This window comes from Orcinus orca, chromosome 19, assembly GCF_937001465.1.
Source record: "Orcinus orca chromosome 19, mOrcOrc1.1, whole genome shotgun sequence".
Taxonomy (NCBI): domain Eukaryota; kingdom Metazoa; phylum Chordata; class Mammalia; order Artiodactyla; family Delphinidae; genus Orcinus; species Orcinus orca.
Window position 1 is genome coordinate 33,341,038 of NC_064577.1, and position 16,393 is coordinate 33,357,430.

The 16,393-nt window shown below is 46.3% G+C and overlaps 1 protein-coding gene and 1 long non-coding RNA gene across 3 annotated transcripts in view; one reads left to right on the forward strand and one right to left on the reverse strand.

The window, feature by feature from the left end:
• The window catches only part of NPLOC4 (NPL4 homolog, ubiquitin recognition factor), a 56,027-nt gene extending 43,700 nt beyond the window's left edge, over positions 1-12,327 (reverse strand). Inside the window, exons 1-3 of one of the 2 annotated variants that reach the window (XM_033438742.2) lie at positions 12,061-12,327; positions 8,793-8,873; positions 1,040-1,152 (exon numbers count right to left, since the gene is read on the reverse strand). In XM_033438742.2, coding sequence (XP_033294633.1) covers positions 1,040-1,152; positions 8,793-8,873; positions 12,061-12,075 — 209 coding nt within the window. In that variant the 5' untranslated portion in view covers positions 12,076-12,327. The remainder of the gene's footprint in view (positions 1-1,039; positions 1,153-8,792; positions 8,874-12,060) is intronic. The other variant, XM_004275567.4, reaches the window with a different exon arrangement.
• Positions 12,328-12,358: 31 nt separating this feature from the next.
• Positions 12,359-14,110, forward strand: LOC125962201 (uncharacterized). Its single transcript, XR_007473708.1, has 3 exons — positions 12,359-12,581; positions 13,023-13,122; positions 13,979-14,110. It is a non-coding gene; the product is annotated as an uncharacterized LOC125962201 (long non-coding RNA).
• The last annotated feature ends 2,283 nt before the right edge of the window (positions 14,111-16,393 follow it).

The following is a 16,393-nucleotide window of genomic DNA, read 5'->3' on the forward strand; positions in this document are numbered from 1 at the left end:
CAAGCTGGGAGGAAAGATGACCCTCACCCACTGGAAACTAACGTAAACAGGGAAAGGCTTTACATCATCACAGCGGCAGGCAAAGAGCAGGTACCGAGCGAATATTTGTTGAAGAACAAATAAATTAATGCTAAAATTGTATTTTTCCCCCCTTGATATACTAGCTGTGAACCTAAAAATGACCAAACTGCCAAAATAGCCTATTATTCTGACTGGTAAAAGGCACACAGCCAAGTGCCAGCAAAGCCCAGCCCAACCCTCAGGCAGTGGCTACAGCAGCCAGGCTGCTTGTAGCCCCATGGGAGAATTCCCTGCCCTCTGTCTGAGGATTAAGATGACTTGAAGGGTTCTGCTCACTGATACGTGAGGTGTGCCCAGGCAGTTCAGACAGGAGTCAGCAAACCTCTTCTGTAAAGGGCCAAATAGTAAACGTTTTCGGCTTTGCAGACCATACAGTCTCTGTCACAATCACTCAGCCCTGCCCTTGTAGCATGAAAACACATAAATGAATGAACGTGGCTGTGCTCCCATAAAACTAGAAAAACAGGCAGTGGGATGCAGGAAGAGGTCTCTGCAACCTAGAGACTCCTTCTGACATTACCCATCAATTCTAAGGCACTCCAGGGTGTCCTGCCAGCAAGAAATACAGCGTGGGCAACAGGCCACAGTACTGCCAGCCCCCCCCAACCTACCAAGCAGGTCCTGAGGCAGAACGACGCACAGAGCTACATTCAAGGTCCTTCTCCGCAGTGAAGCAGCTGAGTGTGCAGGTGCACACACAACCCAGGACCATAACTCCTTCTCGTGACACACATCCCCGAATTCCGCAAGTCAATCAAACCGGCTCAACAGTAACTACAGATTCAGCATGGCTGCCAAACACCTGGCAAGAAGCACAGTCACCTGCACTTTGGTCTGCGTTCAGGACCGTAATCACAGTAGCATGAGAAGGAAAAAGGAGAGAACTAAGCGGCCTCAGGCAGGTAACTGGTGCCAGCATGCCCTCCCTACTCCCCGCCCTCTCCCCTCGGGCACTCACTTGATCTTCAGCAGGTTGAGGGATTTGTTAGATGACGCTGTTATTTCTCCAGTCTTGTTTCTATTGATGTAAACTGAGAAGCCGTTATTTTGGAAGCCAAACTCCTTTGCGACCTAAAACAAGACCCAAACAACAGAGATTTAATAAAATATTGAAGTCTCACTACCCTGACCACATATATATCAGACATTACTAGTGAGTTTAGAAACTGCTCCTCATTAACCAAATTTCTCTTGTTATTTTGCTCTCTCGTGAGGAAATTTGAGTCTGGGGCCAAGAGAAGGGTCAGATCTGGAGCTTGACTTTTAGGATCATCAGAGTACAGTTAAACAAAGAAAAGACAGGGAATCTTGGCAGAGAAATAGAAATGATAAAATAGAATCAAACAAAAATTCTACAACTGAAAAACACAATAACTGAAATAGAAAATTCACTGGGTGGGCTTATCATCAGAAGGGAGATGACAAAAACAAAGTTAATTAAAGATGAGTTAACAGAAGCCAGATAATCTGAAGACAGAGATTTGAAAGAAAAATGAACAGTCTTAGGAACCCCTGGGACAATATCAAATGATCCTCAGGAGAAGAGAATAAGGCTAGGACTGAAAAACATTTGAAGAAAGAATGGCCAAAACCCTCAAATTTGATGAAAAACATAAAAGTAACAAATCCAGGAAGTTCAGCAAAACCAAAGTAGGATAAATAAAGAGAAAACTACGCCTGGGCATGTCATCATCACACTGCTAAAATCCAAAGATCAATGGAGACCAGAAGACAATGGAACAACATCTTTAAAGTGCTGAGGCAGGAATAAACATCTGTCAACTCAGAATTCTCCATCTGGAGAAAATACCCTTCAAATACAAGGGCAAAATGAAAACGTTCTCAGGTTGACAAGACCCAAGGGCACCTGTTGCCCGTAGCCTCCACCACAATAAATGCCAGAGGATGTCCTTCAGGCTGAACAACACCAGACAGAAACTCCGACGCAGAGGACACACAAAGGTAAGAACTCCAAATCACACAGTAGGAAACCATCACAGAATTGCCAGGAGAATCCTGACAGAGCAACAACCACAGGTCAGGAACAGGACCAGGGAGGAGCCGCATGTCCCTGAGGCACCCAAAGGCTCACCCCCTCCCCCCATTTTATACCTTGTTCTACCTGCTGCTTTTTACCTATGATTGATTTGCCCTTTAACACGGAATTATTGATAAAACCTAGAATTTATTTACTGTAAGGAAAACAAGAGTTTAAAGATTAACTTTATGTACTAACAGTACTTTCTGATTAAAAAAATGATTGAAAGTATCTATAGGGCCTTTCCTGGCGGCGCAGTGGTTAAGAATCCGCCTACCAGGCTTCCCTGGTGGCGCAGTGGTTGAGATTCCGCCTGCCGATGCAGGGGACGGGGTTCGTGCCCCGGTCCGGGAAGATCCCACATGCCGTGGAGCGGCTGGGCCAGTGAGCCATGGCCGCCAAGCCTGCGCATCCGGAGCCTGTGCTCCGCAACGGAAGAGGCCACAACAGTGAGAGGCCCGCATACCGCCAAAAAAAAAAAAAGAATCCGCCTGCCAATGCAGGGGACACGGTTTCGAGCCCTGATCCGGGAAGATCCCACATGCTGCGGAACAACTAAGCCTGTGCGCCACAACTACTGGGCCTGTGTTCTAGAGCCCGCGAGCCACAACTACTAAAGCCCACGCGCCTAGAGCCCATGCTCCGCAACAAGAGAAGCCACCACAATGAGAAGCCCACGCACCACAACAAAGAGTAGCCCCTGCTCGCTGCAACAAGAGAAATCCTGTGCACAGCAATGAAGAACCAACGCAGCCAAAAATAAATAAATAAATTTTTGAGCTTCCCTGGTGGCACAGTGGTTGGGGGTCCGCCTGCCAATGCAGGGGACACGGGTTCGTGCCCTGGTCCGGGAAGATCCCACAGGCCGCGGGGCGGCTGGGCCCATGAGCCATGCCCACTGAGCCTGCGCGTCCGGAGCCTGTGCTCCTCAGCGGGAGAGGCCACAACAGTGAGAGGCCCGTGTACCGCAAAAAAAAAAATAAATAAAAATAAATAAAGCACCAGGAAATTAAGACCATGAAATCTGTATTCCCAAGAGCAAAAAAGGCAAAAATAAAGACTAAAATTAATGGCTCCTTTTTCTGAAACAGATATAAACCGAAATTAACAAATTGTGGCACTTTATTCTGCAAAACCATTCTGTTTTTCTGTAGACAAAGCACTGCAATTATTGCCAAGAATGAGAAAGAACTCTTGTACCAGGAATGTTGGCTGTGTGAGTTAGCACAGCACTCCTGGGATGTAAGGCAATCTCCAGAGTGGAGCACGGTGCTATGTGGGCAGCCCTATGGGCAGAGGGAACTTCCCTGTGACCACATAACTGAGCTCTGTGCTTTATACCAGGACTGAGGTTCAGCTGCATTTTCAAATACGATAACCAACAACATTACTTCCCATATGTTGAAGCCCACTTTCGGGAGATGAAGAAATACATGTATTAGGTTTTATATGATGCTCCTGTGAAAATAACCGCTTCTATGAACTCTGAATTCTCTATCTAAAGATACAAAAATCTAACATAAGGTACCAAGCATTAAAAAAAAATCTTAGCAGAGTCTTATAAAAGCACAATAAGGCTTCCCTGGTGGCACAGTGGTTGGGAGTCTGCCTGCCGATGCAGGGGACGCGGGTTCATGCCCCGGTCCAGGAGGGTCCTGCGTGCCGCGGGGCGCCTGGGTCCGTGGGCCGTGGCCGCTGGGCCTGCGCATCCGGAGCCTGTGCTCCGCGACGGGAGGGGCCGCGGCAGTGGGAGGCCCGCGTACCACAAAAAAAAAAAAAAGGCACGATTAAAATCTTAAAAATTTTATTTCACACCTGAGGTAATAAAACCAGAAACATGGTACGAAGTAAAATTAATACAAATGTTTATAACTGAAGGTAACAGAAAAGAATACATGGCATGATTCCAGTTATCTCAAGTTCAAAATAGACAAAACTAAAATTTAGGGTTTAGGAATGCATACTGTGTGGTAAAACACAGAAAAGTGGGGGAGCAACCCCCATCAAGTCAGGAGAGGGGTGACAGGGTGAGGGAGTAGGAAGGCTGACCTATGGTTGCTGGAGACTGGCACTGGGTATTTGCTTCATCATCAATCATTTTGGCTGTTCATATTTTTCAAGCATTTCTTAGCAAGTATTTTATTTCACAGTTAAAAGAAAAAGTTTAAGTATTATAAGGGAAAACGTCACTTGCTGCTGAGAGGCCAGTTAAGATAGGACTGAGGGGAATTCCCTGGTGGTCCAGCACTTTCACTGCCGAGGACACAGGTTCAATCCCTGGTTGGGGAACTAAGATCCCACAAACCACACAGCGTGGCCAAAAGAAAAAGAAAAAAAAAGATAAAGGTAGGATCTGGGGTGACTCAATAAGGGCCACTTCAGGGGAGTGACAGCAGCAGAAGCAAACTCCTGGGTCGTGGAGGTGAAGGAAGACACCGGCGAGCAAGATAGCCAGAAGAACTTGTCCTGGAGGGGTTTATGGTCTGGTGATTCACAGAGAAGGAATTCTTTTTTTTTTTTTTAATGATTGTTCCTATTCTTTTAAATTAATTTATTAATTAATTTATTTTTGGCTGTGTTGGGTCTTCGTTTCTGTGCGAGGGCTTTCTCTAGTTGTGGCAAGCGGGGGCCACTCTTCATTGCGGTGCACAGGCCTTTCACTGTTGCGGCCTCTTCTTGTTGTGGGGCACAGGCTCCAGATGCGCAGGCTCAGTAGTTGTGGCTCACGGGCCTAGCTGCTCAGTGGCATGTGGGATCTTCCCAGACCAGGGCTCAAACCCGTGACCCCTGCATTGGCAGGCAGATTCTCAACCACTGCACCACCAGGGAAGCCCGAGAAGGAATTCTTGAGTGAGAAGCATTAGATGGTCTCAAAGGAACCAGTAACTCAAGATCCTGAGAGATTTTCAATGCAAGCCATCTCATCACACTCGCAAAACCAATTTCCTTAGAGGGCATAATGCCACATATTAAATCAGGGTAAGGCTGTCAAGTATAGGGACAGCAAGTTGGAGCCAACAATGTTCACAGTGGTCAATATACACTTTTCAGGCAAGTCTGTGAGGGGACAGGAAGGCCATTTCAAAGCCCACTTATAGGGCACAAATGCACAAATTATTAATTATTAAAAATCAAGGGACTTCCCAGCAGTCCAGTGGTTAGGACTTTGCCTTCAATGCAGGGGGTGCGGGTTCAATCCCTGGTCGGGGGGCTAATATCCTGCATGTCTCTCAGCCAAAAAAACAAAACATAACACAGAAGCAGTATTGTAACAAATTCAATAAAGACTTTAAGAAAATGGTCCACATCAAAAAAATCTTAAAAAAAAAATCAGTATGAGTCCACTTATGTGAGATACCTGGAGTCAGATTCATAGAGATAGAAAGTAGAATGATTACCAAGGGCTGGGGGAGGGGGAGAGGGAGTTAGTGTTTAATGGGGACAGAGTTTCAGTTTGGGGAGATGGAAAAGTTCTGGAGATGGACGGTGGTGATGGCTGCACAGCACTGTGAATGTACTTAATGCTACTGAACCGTACACTTAAACATGGTTTACACGGCAAATTTTATGTTATTTTTCTTACCACAGAAAAAAAAGAGACGTAAAACTACATTTATTGACATAGAACTATGTCCATAACCTATTGTCAAGTGAAAAAAAGCAGGACACAAATGATCACAAGGTGAGATTTGAACTTCACTAGAACGGGTGCATCTTACAGCAAGAGGCTTACAACTCTTGCCTGCAGGGCAGCAGGGCTGACATACGTACGGGTCACTGCCTGGGCTCATGCAAACCTGTCACCCAGTTAGCTAAACAACTGTCACCCCTCAACATTTCTATCAAACAATCCATTTAATGATCAATCAAGGAAGGAACAGGGATCTCAGTTTTTGAGCCCTGCTCGTAAGCACTCTAGCACCAGCACCTGCAGAACAGCTGTCGGCAGCTGGCAAACTGACCCTCCCGAGAGGGCAGACAGTGACCCCATCAGTAAGCATGACGCTGACAGCTGAGTCAAAAAAAAGGTTCAGGAGGGCTGGATTCTGAATATGATTTCATAGGGAGAGCCTACCCAATTAATTTCAATTGGATTTTCCTCATTACAAATACATAATACATGATTAAAATACATTATTTTCCAAATCAGTCTAAAAAAGCACTTTACATATAAAATAAAATGCTACAAGTAGGTGTGACAGCGTTTTCTTCTTTCTTACTGATACATAAATGTTTCTCCTTGGGCTTCCCTGGTGGTGCAGTGGTTTAGAATCCGCCTGCCAATGCAGGTGACACGGGTTCGAGCCCTGGTCCAGGAAGATCCCACATGCCACGGAGCAACTAAGCCGGTGCACCACAGCTACTGAGCCTGCGCTCTAGAGCCCACGAGCCACAACTATTGAAGCCCACGCACCTAGAGCCCGTGCTCCGCAACAAGAGAAGCCACAGCAACGAGAAGACCGTGCACCGCAACGAAGAGTAGCCCCTGATCGCCGCAACTAGAGAAAGCCTGCACACAGCAACGAAGACCCAACAAAGCCAAAACTAAATAAATTAATTTTAAATTAATTAATTTTTTAAAAACTAAATAAGTAAATGTTTCTCCTTAAACTCAGTCAGATTTGATGAAAATACAGCAGTAGTATAGTATGATCCCATTTTGGTGAAAGTATGTGTACATGCACATGCAGAGAGGGGTGTGTGTGTGTCTGTGTGTCTGCACATGTGTACACATAAAGACGTTACATTAACAGTTATTTCTGGCTAATAAAATCTTGAGTTATTCTTACTTCTTTATACTTTCCTGTATTGTTTTTGAGCCTTTTATAATTAATCCATATTATCTGTATAATCAGAGAAAACGATTTTCACTTGAGGGGAAACATTACTTCAGAGTAATAAATGTTTGTTTTTGAGTATTCCCAAGAAAATTTCTCCTAAACAATGACTACCGTGTTGATGATGGCTTCAGCGATTAATCAGTCAACACTAAACTGTACCTCCCTGACTCCATCCACATCCAATGACAGTTATTGTGTCTATATTCCCTATGCAAGACAACAATTAACTACCAGAGGAAACACCAGGATTTTAGGAATACTTCTGAGGCAAATAAAAGACAGAACTACAATCCTGACTTTTTAGGTTTCTCTGAAATCATCTGAATTTAACCTGTCCAACAACTCTACATTTGATGCCAAGCACAAAAGTCTCAAGTTAAAAACAAAATGAAATGATATCTCTACATGACTACTAGATTTTTTTTTTTTTAAGGTTTTTTTTTGGGGCACACTGCACAGCATGCGGGATCTTAGTTCCCCAACAAGGGATCAAACCTGTAACCTGTGCCTCCTGCAGGGGAAGCGTGGAGCCTTAATCACTGGACCACAGGTAAGTCCCCTGGTTACTACAGATTTAAGTTTAAGAAATTTCCGTATCACAAAGACTCAGAAAAGTAAAGAACAACTGTATGCAGTCCTCTTACATCTCATGTTTATCCCCACAACTGTCCAAGCAATAGCTACATAATACTTAATCTTTGTCTCAGACAATCTCTCAAGAACTCGAGCATTTAATGTATCCCAGCACCATCTCCAGGAGCAAGCTGACAATGGTCAGCTGTTACTAAAAAAGCAAAGAGTAAGATATTAAAAAGTCCACAAAGACATAGAGATTCTCTTCTCTGCTGTCTATTGCACCTGATTTTTTCCTTTTATTCTTGTAAATACGGTCACTTAAGCAGCACTGTTGGAATCAGGATAGCAACTACCTTTCAGAAGCCAAACTTCCCAGGTAAGTGCTGTGGCTTCCCTAACAGAACACAGTGTGATCCTCAGCAAATCTCTTTATTCCCTGGACTTCAGTTTCCACCTTTGTGAAAATAAAAAGATCAGACTACATGACACCTAAGATTCCCTCAGCTCTAACAGTCTGTGACCTGACAATTTTTTTTGCTTATAAACAGTGAAAAATGATATTTTTTATCATTACAAAGGTAACAGCTGCCTGCAACAAATTCAAATAGTAAAGAATGTATAAAGTAGAGGCTGGCGAACTTTTTCTGTAAAGGGCCATATAGTCTGTCACAACTACTCAGCTCTGCTGCTGGAGCTCAAAAGCAGCCAGACAGTGCATAAACCAATGAGTGTGGCTGTGTTCCAATGACAACAGGCAGCCAGCCACAAGCCATGCTTTGCCAACCTCTGGTATGAAGTATAAAACAAAAGCCACTCTCCTTACTTTGGCCTCCCCTCCTGGGGTTGCCCCTTTTAGGTCTGGCTTGTGCTCTTTCAAACCATATTCTCACACAACAATTTGTGTATGTGGCTTTAATTTTTTAAGAACAAAATGGGATCATTCTATACATGTTAGCAATTCCCCTTTGATGGACAATTCAAGTTTCTCATTCTCTGATTTTTCACTCATAAATATTCCTCTTGTGAAATCCTTTTACACTGACCTTTGGGCCCTTGGTCCTGCAATGGTTAGCAGTGGTCAGCTGTGACACCTCTGATCCTGTAACAGTCCCACCAATCATGACAGAGAAAAGCAATACAAGAGACTGAACTTGGGAGGGGGCGGACTCAGGAAATGAGGAAAAGAGAAAAGGTACACAACAGGAAGGGAGTAACAGGAGAGGATGAAGGAAGGTCAATACCCAAGCCACAAGTACCTTTTTCAAAAATGTTGCAGCTGTTTCTCTCTTTGTTGCTGTGATCCGCTTCACCCCATCTGGGGACTGAACACGAATTATCTGTGGTAAATGAAACAAGTTGGTTACTGCACAGACTAGGAAGGTCCTGACCTATTACTGAAACTAACCTCTGCAGTCTTTCAGCATCTGGGTCACCGAAACTTAGAGCCAAACCTCACCCTTCCCCTTGCCAACACCCAACCCAATGTTTCTAGAAAATGAAGCAGAGGTCTGAGAGACATCAGCTCATGGGAGGACATCCTAAGAGGACTGCCCTAATTCTCAACTCTCACCGTTTCACTAAGAAAAATACGACTTCAATTTTTAACCATTATTTATAAAGAATATATCTGAAACACTAACGTTTTTCTCTTCCGATTTACAAAAAAAATTTTTTTTTAAATCAGCAGGAAAAAACCCACCATGAATCATGAACAACTGAGTTCTTTAAAAAATATCTCACTTTGTTCCAGGATCCATACACAGACTAGACTAACTTAAAAGGATAACAGGAAAAAAAAAAAAAAAAGGATCACAGGGAATTCCCTGGTGGTCCAGTGGTTAGGACTCCACAGTGAAAGCTGAGGGCACACGGGGTAGATACCTGGTCAGGGAACAAAGATCCCGCAGCCAAAACAAACAAACAAAAAAAAACAATTAAAAACATAAAAAGGATCACAGGAAATCCTCTAATTTGTTATTTACTTTCAATAATAAAGAATAAAAGAAAAGAAAAAAGGTGTTTAATACCACGGTAAAACTTGGCAGGGTTTTAAAAAAATATATTTTCATGGCAAGCCTGAAATGGTTGCTAGGCCTGGAAGACAACTGGACGGAGCATCACTTTCTAGACTTGATTTTCATGCTGATCGAAGCCCAGTGAAAATGTGCTATTATGCCCTGGCCAACCATCCAAGGTCCTGCCTCAGTGGGTAGCATAAACCGGCATGCCCTGCCGCCAGCAAGACAGAGGATGTTCCAACCACCTGAGGCATGGGAGGAACAGAATGTGCCAGAAAGTACTCATGTTATAGTTACATGAGTACTCATGTTATAGTTACTCCCCTCAGCAACTACTGCACAGTACACTGTATTCAAAACAACACTATACAGACAAGAAATGTCACAAGCAGTTGTTTTTAAAAAGACTTTCACTGATACAGGACAAAATGCCACAATGGCTTTTGATCTGTCCACCTTTATCAAACAAGAATCATTTAGATTTTGCTGAAATAGCTTGCCTATGTCTTTCTCATTTTCTAATAACTTTTGCTTAACTAAAAAGCCTTTGTCCCCATATTGTTCTCAGTTTTTAAGATTTTGTGTTGAACAAGCCTTATGAAATCCCAATTGTTAAGAGCATAAAATATTTTCTTTTTGCTTCTTAACAACATCTGTTTAACTTTCTCACTCATCTATGTGCACTCAAGTTATTTTGACTTTTGATTTCTAGTACGCTTTACTCTGGATTCAACATCTAGAAAAATGTCTTCTTAATACACAGCCTGGGCATTAGGTAAACTCCCATTTATTTGTTTCTGAAATCTGTCTCCAACACTGAGGCAGGTTAAGAAGTAAAGAACTCTGCTTCTCTTTGAGGGACTCTATGACTGTTGCTTTCACTGTTCACTTAGGACCAAGAGCATGACATTCCACACCTCGAGAAGCTAAAGGTCAGGATAACACGTTTCTGGAGAGCTCTAAAGCTTAAGAACTTATTCTACTTGTTCATTTACAACAGGGCACGGCAGTCCAGGTTTCCAAGCTAAGCTCAGTATTTAACTCCAAGAGACAAAGATAATTCATACTGAGGGAAGGTATGACTTGGCCTTTGACACATGGTATAAAGTAAAATACACAAGAGACAGACCAGGCAACATGGACACATAGCTTCTTGGTAACTAAGTTTCCCTATTTATAAGAAAATGAGCCCAGAATATTTCTTGTGGGAGTCAAAGAATTGGTGAGATAAAAATTAGTTATCCCATAGAAAATTTTAGAAGACCTCTTTCTAAATAAATAAAAACTTTTGAAATAAATTTCAGAAGAATCATGTTTTAATTCCTGACAATCTGAGAAATTCGACAAGAGATCCATGCTATCAATGAGACCCTAGCCTTATATACGCTAGTAGAAAAGTGGCCTTCTCTGAAACAACTCACGTGTCCATGGTTACTTCAATTTGGTTAAAAATATTACAGTAAAGAGAAAGTCTGGAAGCAGATTTGAGTGCTAATTCTTAACCTATTTCTAGAGTGAGTCACCAAAGACTAGTAAATCTTATTTTAAAAGGAATCAGTTGCTCGTTTCTCTTGGGGCATTCATGCCCACTGCTCATCTCCAGGCTGGGAAACACGGAGCAGACGCCAGGGCCCCTGAATGGAGAGCTGCATTAGGAGGAGTCACCGGATGAAAGCCTGAAAGTCCAGAGCTGGAGGTTCTTGCAGCCCAGAGCATCCAGAGAGGAGGATGAATGCCATTCCCGACACCTGGCAAAACTGCAGAGGCTCTCCCATGGCCAAATTCTGAACATGACTTGCCACCCCATACTGCTTCTGCTTCCTCCAGGAAATCCCAGGTGGTCCTTAACGTTAACCAAAAATTTTTCTGTCCAGCTGGTCTGTTGGCTTTTTTCCGGCTACACTGACTTCTGAGAGGAAACTTTCCACAAGTTAAGGGATGGCCAGTTTTTTCTGATTTTCACTTTTTTTTTTTTTTTAACTTTAAGCAGTGAAAGGGAGTGTGTCAATTCCTGACTTAGGGTACAAAATGAGATCAACCTTTATAACATCCCTTTACAGACAGGTAGCTGTTAAGGTCTCCTTGCCATCCACCAGGCCACCGTTTCCCTTCTTAGCAGCTTCCTCTCGTGGGATGGGGTCCCCGTTTACAGAAACTGCTCTCTTTTTAAGGAACCCATGACAAGGCACTCACTGGGGCGACGAAAGGAGGCAAGACAGACGGACAGGAGGAGAGGAGGGATCGTAGCCCCGGCCCCGAGGAACTGCAGCCCCTCCAAGCGCGACCCCCGCGACCAGGAATGGAAAGGCCGGCACAACCCACACCCCGCGGACGGCCCGGCCTCCCCCGTCGGCCGGGGACGGGAGGAGCTGAAGACAGGAGGTCGGGAGCCCGGCCACCCGGCCGGCCCATGAAGAGGAGGGCGGGCCGCTGGGCCTCTCCGCAGGCCGCGCCGGCAAATCTGCTGCCTCATCCCGGCACCCTCCCGCCCGGCCGCCCCACTCACGATGCTCTCGGCCATGGTGGCCGCTCCCGTATCCGGGCTTGAGCCCCGGGCCGCCGCTGCCTGCCGCCCCGCGGGCCTTGCAGCCCCGACCCCCGCCTCAGCCCCAGCCCCGGCCTCCGGCCGCCGCCGCCACCGCCGCTCCAGCTTCACCGCCCGGCCGCCACCGCCGCGACGTCCGGTGCCTCGCCCGACGCGCTCCCCCGGCCACGCGACCGCGCAACCGGGTTCCGGCCGCGCAACCGGGTTCCGGCCGCGCAACCGGGTTCCGGCCGCGCAGCCAGGTTCCGGCCGCTCAACCAGGTTCCGGCCCCACCAACGGTCCGCGCCTGCGCAGGGCGGCCCCGCACCGGGCTCCCCGCGGAGGGGCGCCCCCGGCTGGCCGCGCAGTGGAGAGACGCTGCAGAGAAGCTGGGAGGGAAGCACTAACGCGCGTCTCGCCCAGGAGAGCGGTCGGTGGGCTCGAATTGGACATTCCCAGCGCCTCGCTGGTCCCATGGAAATGGAGAAATAGCTTCGGGAAGGTGACATCATACCTTCATGATATGTATTTTTTAAGAAGGCATTTTCCCTGAATCTAACATAAGAGAAACGAATGAATTTCGACCACATTTTAGATAAATGCTTCTTTGCCACCGAGATACAATATCCTAAAATTGCCCCCAGGGCCAGCTTCATGGGCACCCACGTGTGTGGCTCCGAATGGCCTCACACTTGATTCAATGCTCTGCCGTCACCGTCTTGCAACCTTTAATAGTTTTCAGCAAGGAGCTCCACATTTTTATTTTGCACTGGGCCCTGCACATTTGGTAGCTGACCTTGCCTATGATTATGAAAAAAAAGTTACGAAAACCTCTAAGAGGCTAAACTATGTTTTTTAATCCCATGATTCAATTTCAGATTGTGTTTGTCTCCTGTGTTGAAAACAGTTAGGAGGTTGTTACTCTCATTTCCTCTCCCCGCAGGAAGTCTGAGATCAGGGGGACAGCTGGTTTGGTTTCTTCTGAGGCCTCTCTCCTTGGCTTGCAGACAGCTGCCTTCCTCCTGTGTCTTCCCTCTGCACAGGTGCATCCCTGGTGTCTCTCTGAGTCCCATTTTCCTTTTCTTATAAGGTCATTGGAGGATGGCCCATCCTAATGACCTGATTTTAAGTTAATTACCTCTTTAAAGGCCCTACCTCTAAGTCTCATTCTGAGGTGCTGGGGTTGGGACTTCAATATATAAATTTGGGGGGACACAGTTCGGCCCATAACAGTAGTGGTAACTATGATTTCATCCGAAGGCTACTCTATATCAGAACAAGGCTGAGATGGGGCCTGAGAGGTGATGACCATCTCCCAGAGAGCCTGGCTTTGGAGCCTGATTGCGGTAACTGATGAGGCTGGGTGTGTCCCCTTTGAGGAAGGGACGAGACACAGTTTGGCTGCACAAGGCCTGACCTCCAGCTCCCGTCCTTGCCCTGACCTTCCGCCTGCAGCACAGCAGCCTGAGTGGTCCTTTTAAAGCATGAGTCAGGTCGGAATGCACATTACTCAACACCTGTCATCTCCCCATCTCACTTGGAGCAAAATTCGAACAGCCATTCTTCTTCAAACTTTCCAGGCTTGCTCCCACCTAAGGTACTTTACAGGCCTGAAGCGCTCTTCCTGCACACGTCAGCCTAGTGTTGAAACAGAACAGGACCCTATGGTCTATGCCCCCCATGTCTTCCGCCTGCCTTTTGTCTGTGGAAAAACTTTAGCCAAAGAATAAGATTAATCAGAGAAATGAGAAAATACAGAAACAAAGGAAAATAGTCAAAGGGGACAAAACAATAATAGTTTATCAGTAAGCAAGGTCAAGGACCTTTAGTTCCACCTCAAGGGCTATAGATAGTATTCTGAGCCGTGCCCTGTGAGCTGTTTTTTTTTTTTTTTTGCAGTACACGGTCTCTCACTGTTGTGGCCTCTCCCATTGCGGAGCACAGGCTCCAGACGCGCAGGCTTCAGTGGCCATGGCTCACGGGCCTAGCCGCTCCGTGGCACGTGGGATCTTCCCGGACTGGGGCACGAACCCGTGTCCCCTGCATCGGCAGGCGGACTCTCAACCACTGTGCCACCAGGAAAGCCCATGTGAGCTGTTTTATAGGTACTGAAACCCCCACCAGGTAGAAGTTAACTACATGATGACCAGACTGTAGCCATGACAGAAGCTGCCACAATTCTAAGAATTGGCCTCATGGAAATGGGAACAAACTGACCCTGGAACTGAAGATTAACTGTACTTAGAACAATCAAGATGATGCTGGTCAGACCACCAAGGACCAATTTCAAGATGACCATCAGAGCTGACTGTGCTGTCTCTGCATGTAGCCCCCTCCCTCCGTCTATAAAAGCTCTTGCCCACTGCTTGTCAGTGGAGGGGAGTCGGCCTTTGGACAGGAGTCTGCCCTTCCCCTTCCCCGGACCCCGCCATTGCCAGCCTCAGAAATAAAGCAAACTTTCCTTTCCACCAGCCTTGCCTCTTTATTGGCTTTTGAGCAGCGAGCAGCTGGACCCCACATTCAGTTACAGTGTGTGCCAAGTGCACTGCCCTCAGACTGAAGTTGCTGGCAGCCCTGGCTGAGCTCCCCTTCGGGGACTGTGCTCACTCCAGATCATGGTCCCTTCCCCAGGCAGCTCATGCCCAATAACAGTGGATGGCTATCAAGGCGCATACCCATGTCTCAATCTGGGATGACTCTGCAGGCCATCCGAGCTGCGGGGATCACCAAGGACTCTGTTGAGATTGCCTGACAGCTCGCCTTCTCCCTCCACCAGCACAATGCTGTTTCCTTCCCGGGTCTGGATCCTGAGACACTCCCCAGTGACCAGGGTTGGCCTCGCAGGGACCCTGACCTGAGAAAATCCACGAGGTTCGTTCCCTCTTTTCTTTTTTTTTTCTTCTTGGCCACGCCATTCGGCGTGTGGGATCGTAGTTCCTTGACTGCGGATTGAACCCGCGCCGCTTGCACTGGAAGTGTGGAGTCTTAACCACTGGGCCACCAGGGAAGTCCCTCGTTCCCTCTTTTCCTTTGGCTTCTTCTCAGCCCTCTTCTTTTATTTTTGTAAAACGATATGAAATTCACAGAACATACAGTTAACCATTTTAAAGGGAAAAACTCAGTATCATGTAGTATATTCCCAGTGTTGTACAACCACCTCCTCTATCTAGTCCTAAAGTATTTTCGTCACTCCCGGAAGGAAGCCCTACACTCCTTCAGCATTAGCTGCCATTTCCCCCTCCCCCAGCCACTGGCAACCACTAATCTACCTTCTGTCTCTATGGCTTTACCTATTCCGAACATTTTATATAAGTGGGATCGTACTGTATGTGGACTTTCTGTGTGTGGCTTCTTTCACTGAGCACCATGTTTTCAAGGTTCATCCATGTTGTAGCCTGTGTTAGAACTTCTTTCCATTTTATGGCTGAATAATCCACGGTATGGATGGAGCACGTTTTGTTCATCCATTCTTCATTGATGGACACCCGGGTTGTTTCCACCTTTTGGCTGCTGTGAACGTGTATATCCATGTATTTGTGTGAGTCCCTGTTTTCAATCCTTTTGGGTGTATACCTAGGAACCCAACATTTTCCTACAGTGAGGCCTCTCTGATCACCTGATATAAGACAACACCCTCCACCAGCCATTTCCTTTCCTTGCTTCCTAACACTCATGACCTTATAAAATAGCATGTATTTACTGGTTTCTTTGCTTACTCTGTGACTTCCCCTGTACTCAAATGTAAGCACCTTATGACGGGGGATTGTCAGGTTTCCTCACTGTTGTAGGGCTCAGAACAGTCCCTGACAGAGAATAAACCCAGTGTCAGTCATCTGTGCTCACAATAATGCTGTGTTAACAAACTCTCCTCATTCAGTGGCTTAAAACTCAGCTGGCCCTCTGCCGGAGTGTAGGCTGGGCTCCGTGGGGTAGTTGTTCTGGGAGAAGCTAGTGGGGGACCCAAAGCAAGAACACAGACAAATGAAGCGAATAAAAATGAAAAGTGTTCCCTCGGCCATACTACTCTGGAACTGAACACCAGGAGGAGATTTCAGGGGATGGCATAGGTCAGGGCACACAAGTGCCAGGCGTTTCAGGCCCAGCAAGCAGCCCATGTGGCTGGACTGTAAAATGGTGACTAAATGGAGGAAAAGAGGCTGGGCTTAAACATCAAACGGAAGAAGCTGAGAAAGGGAGTGGGGAGGATGGTGGAGACGGGATGCGGCACACACATACCCCGGAGGCCACCCTTTTTCCTGCCACGCACACGTGTTTGCAGAGGGGCCCCTGGCAGCCTCTGCCCCCACCACGGCC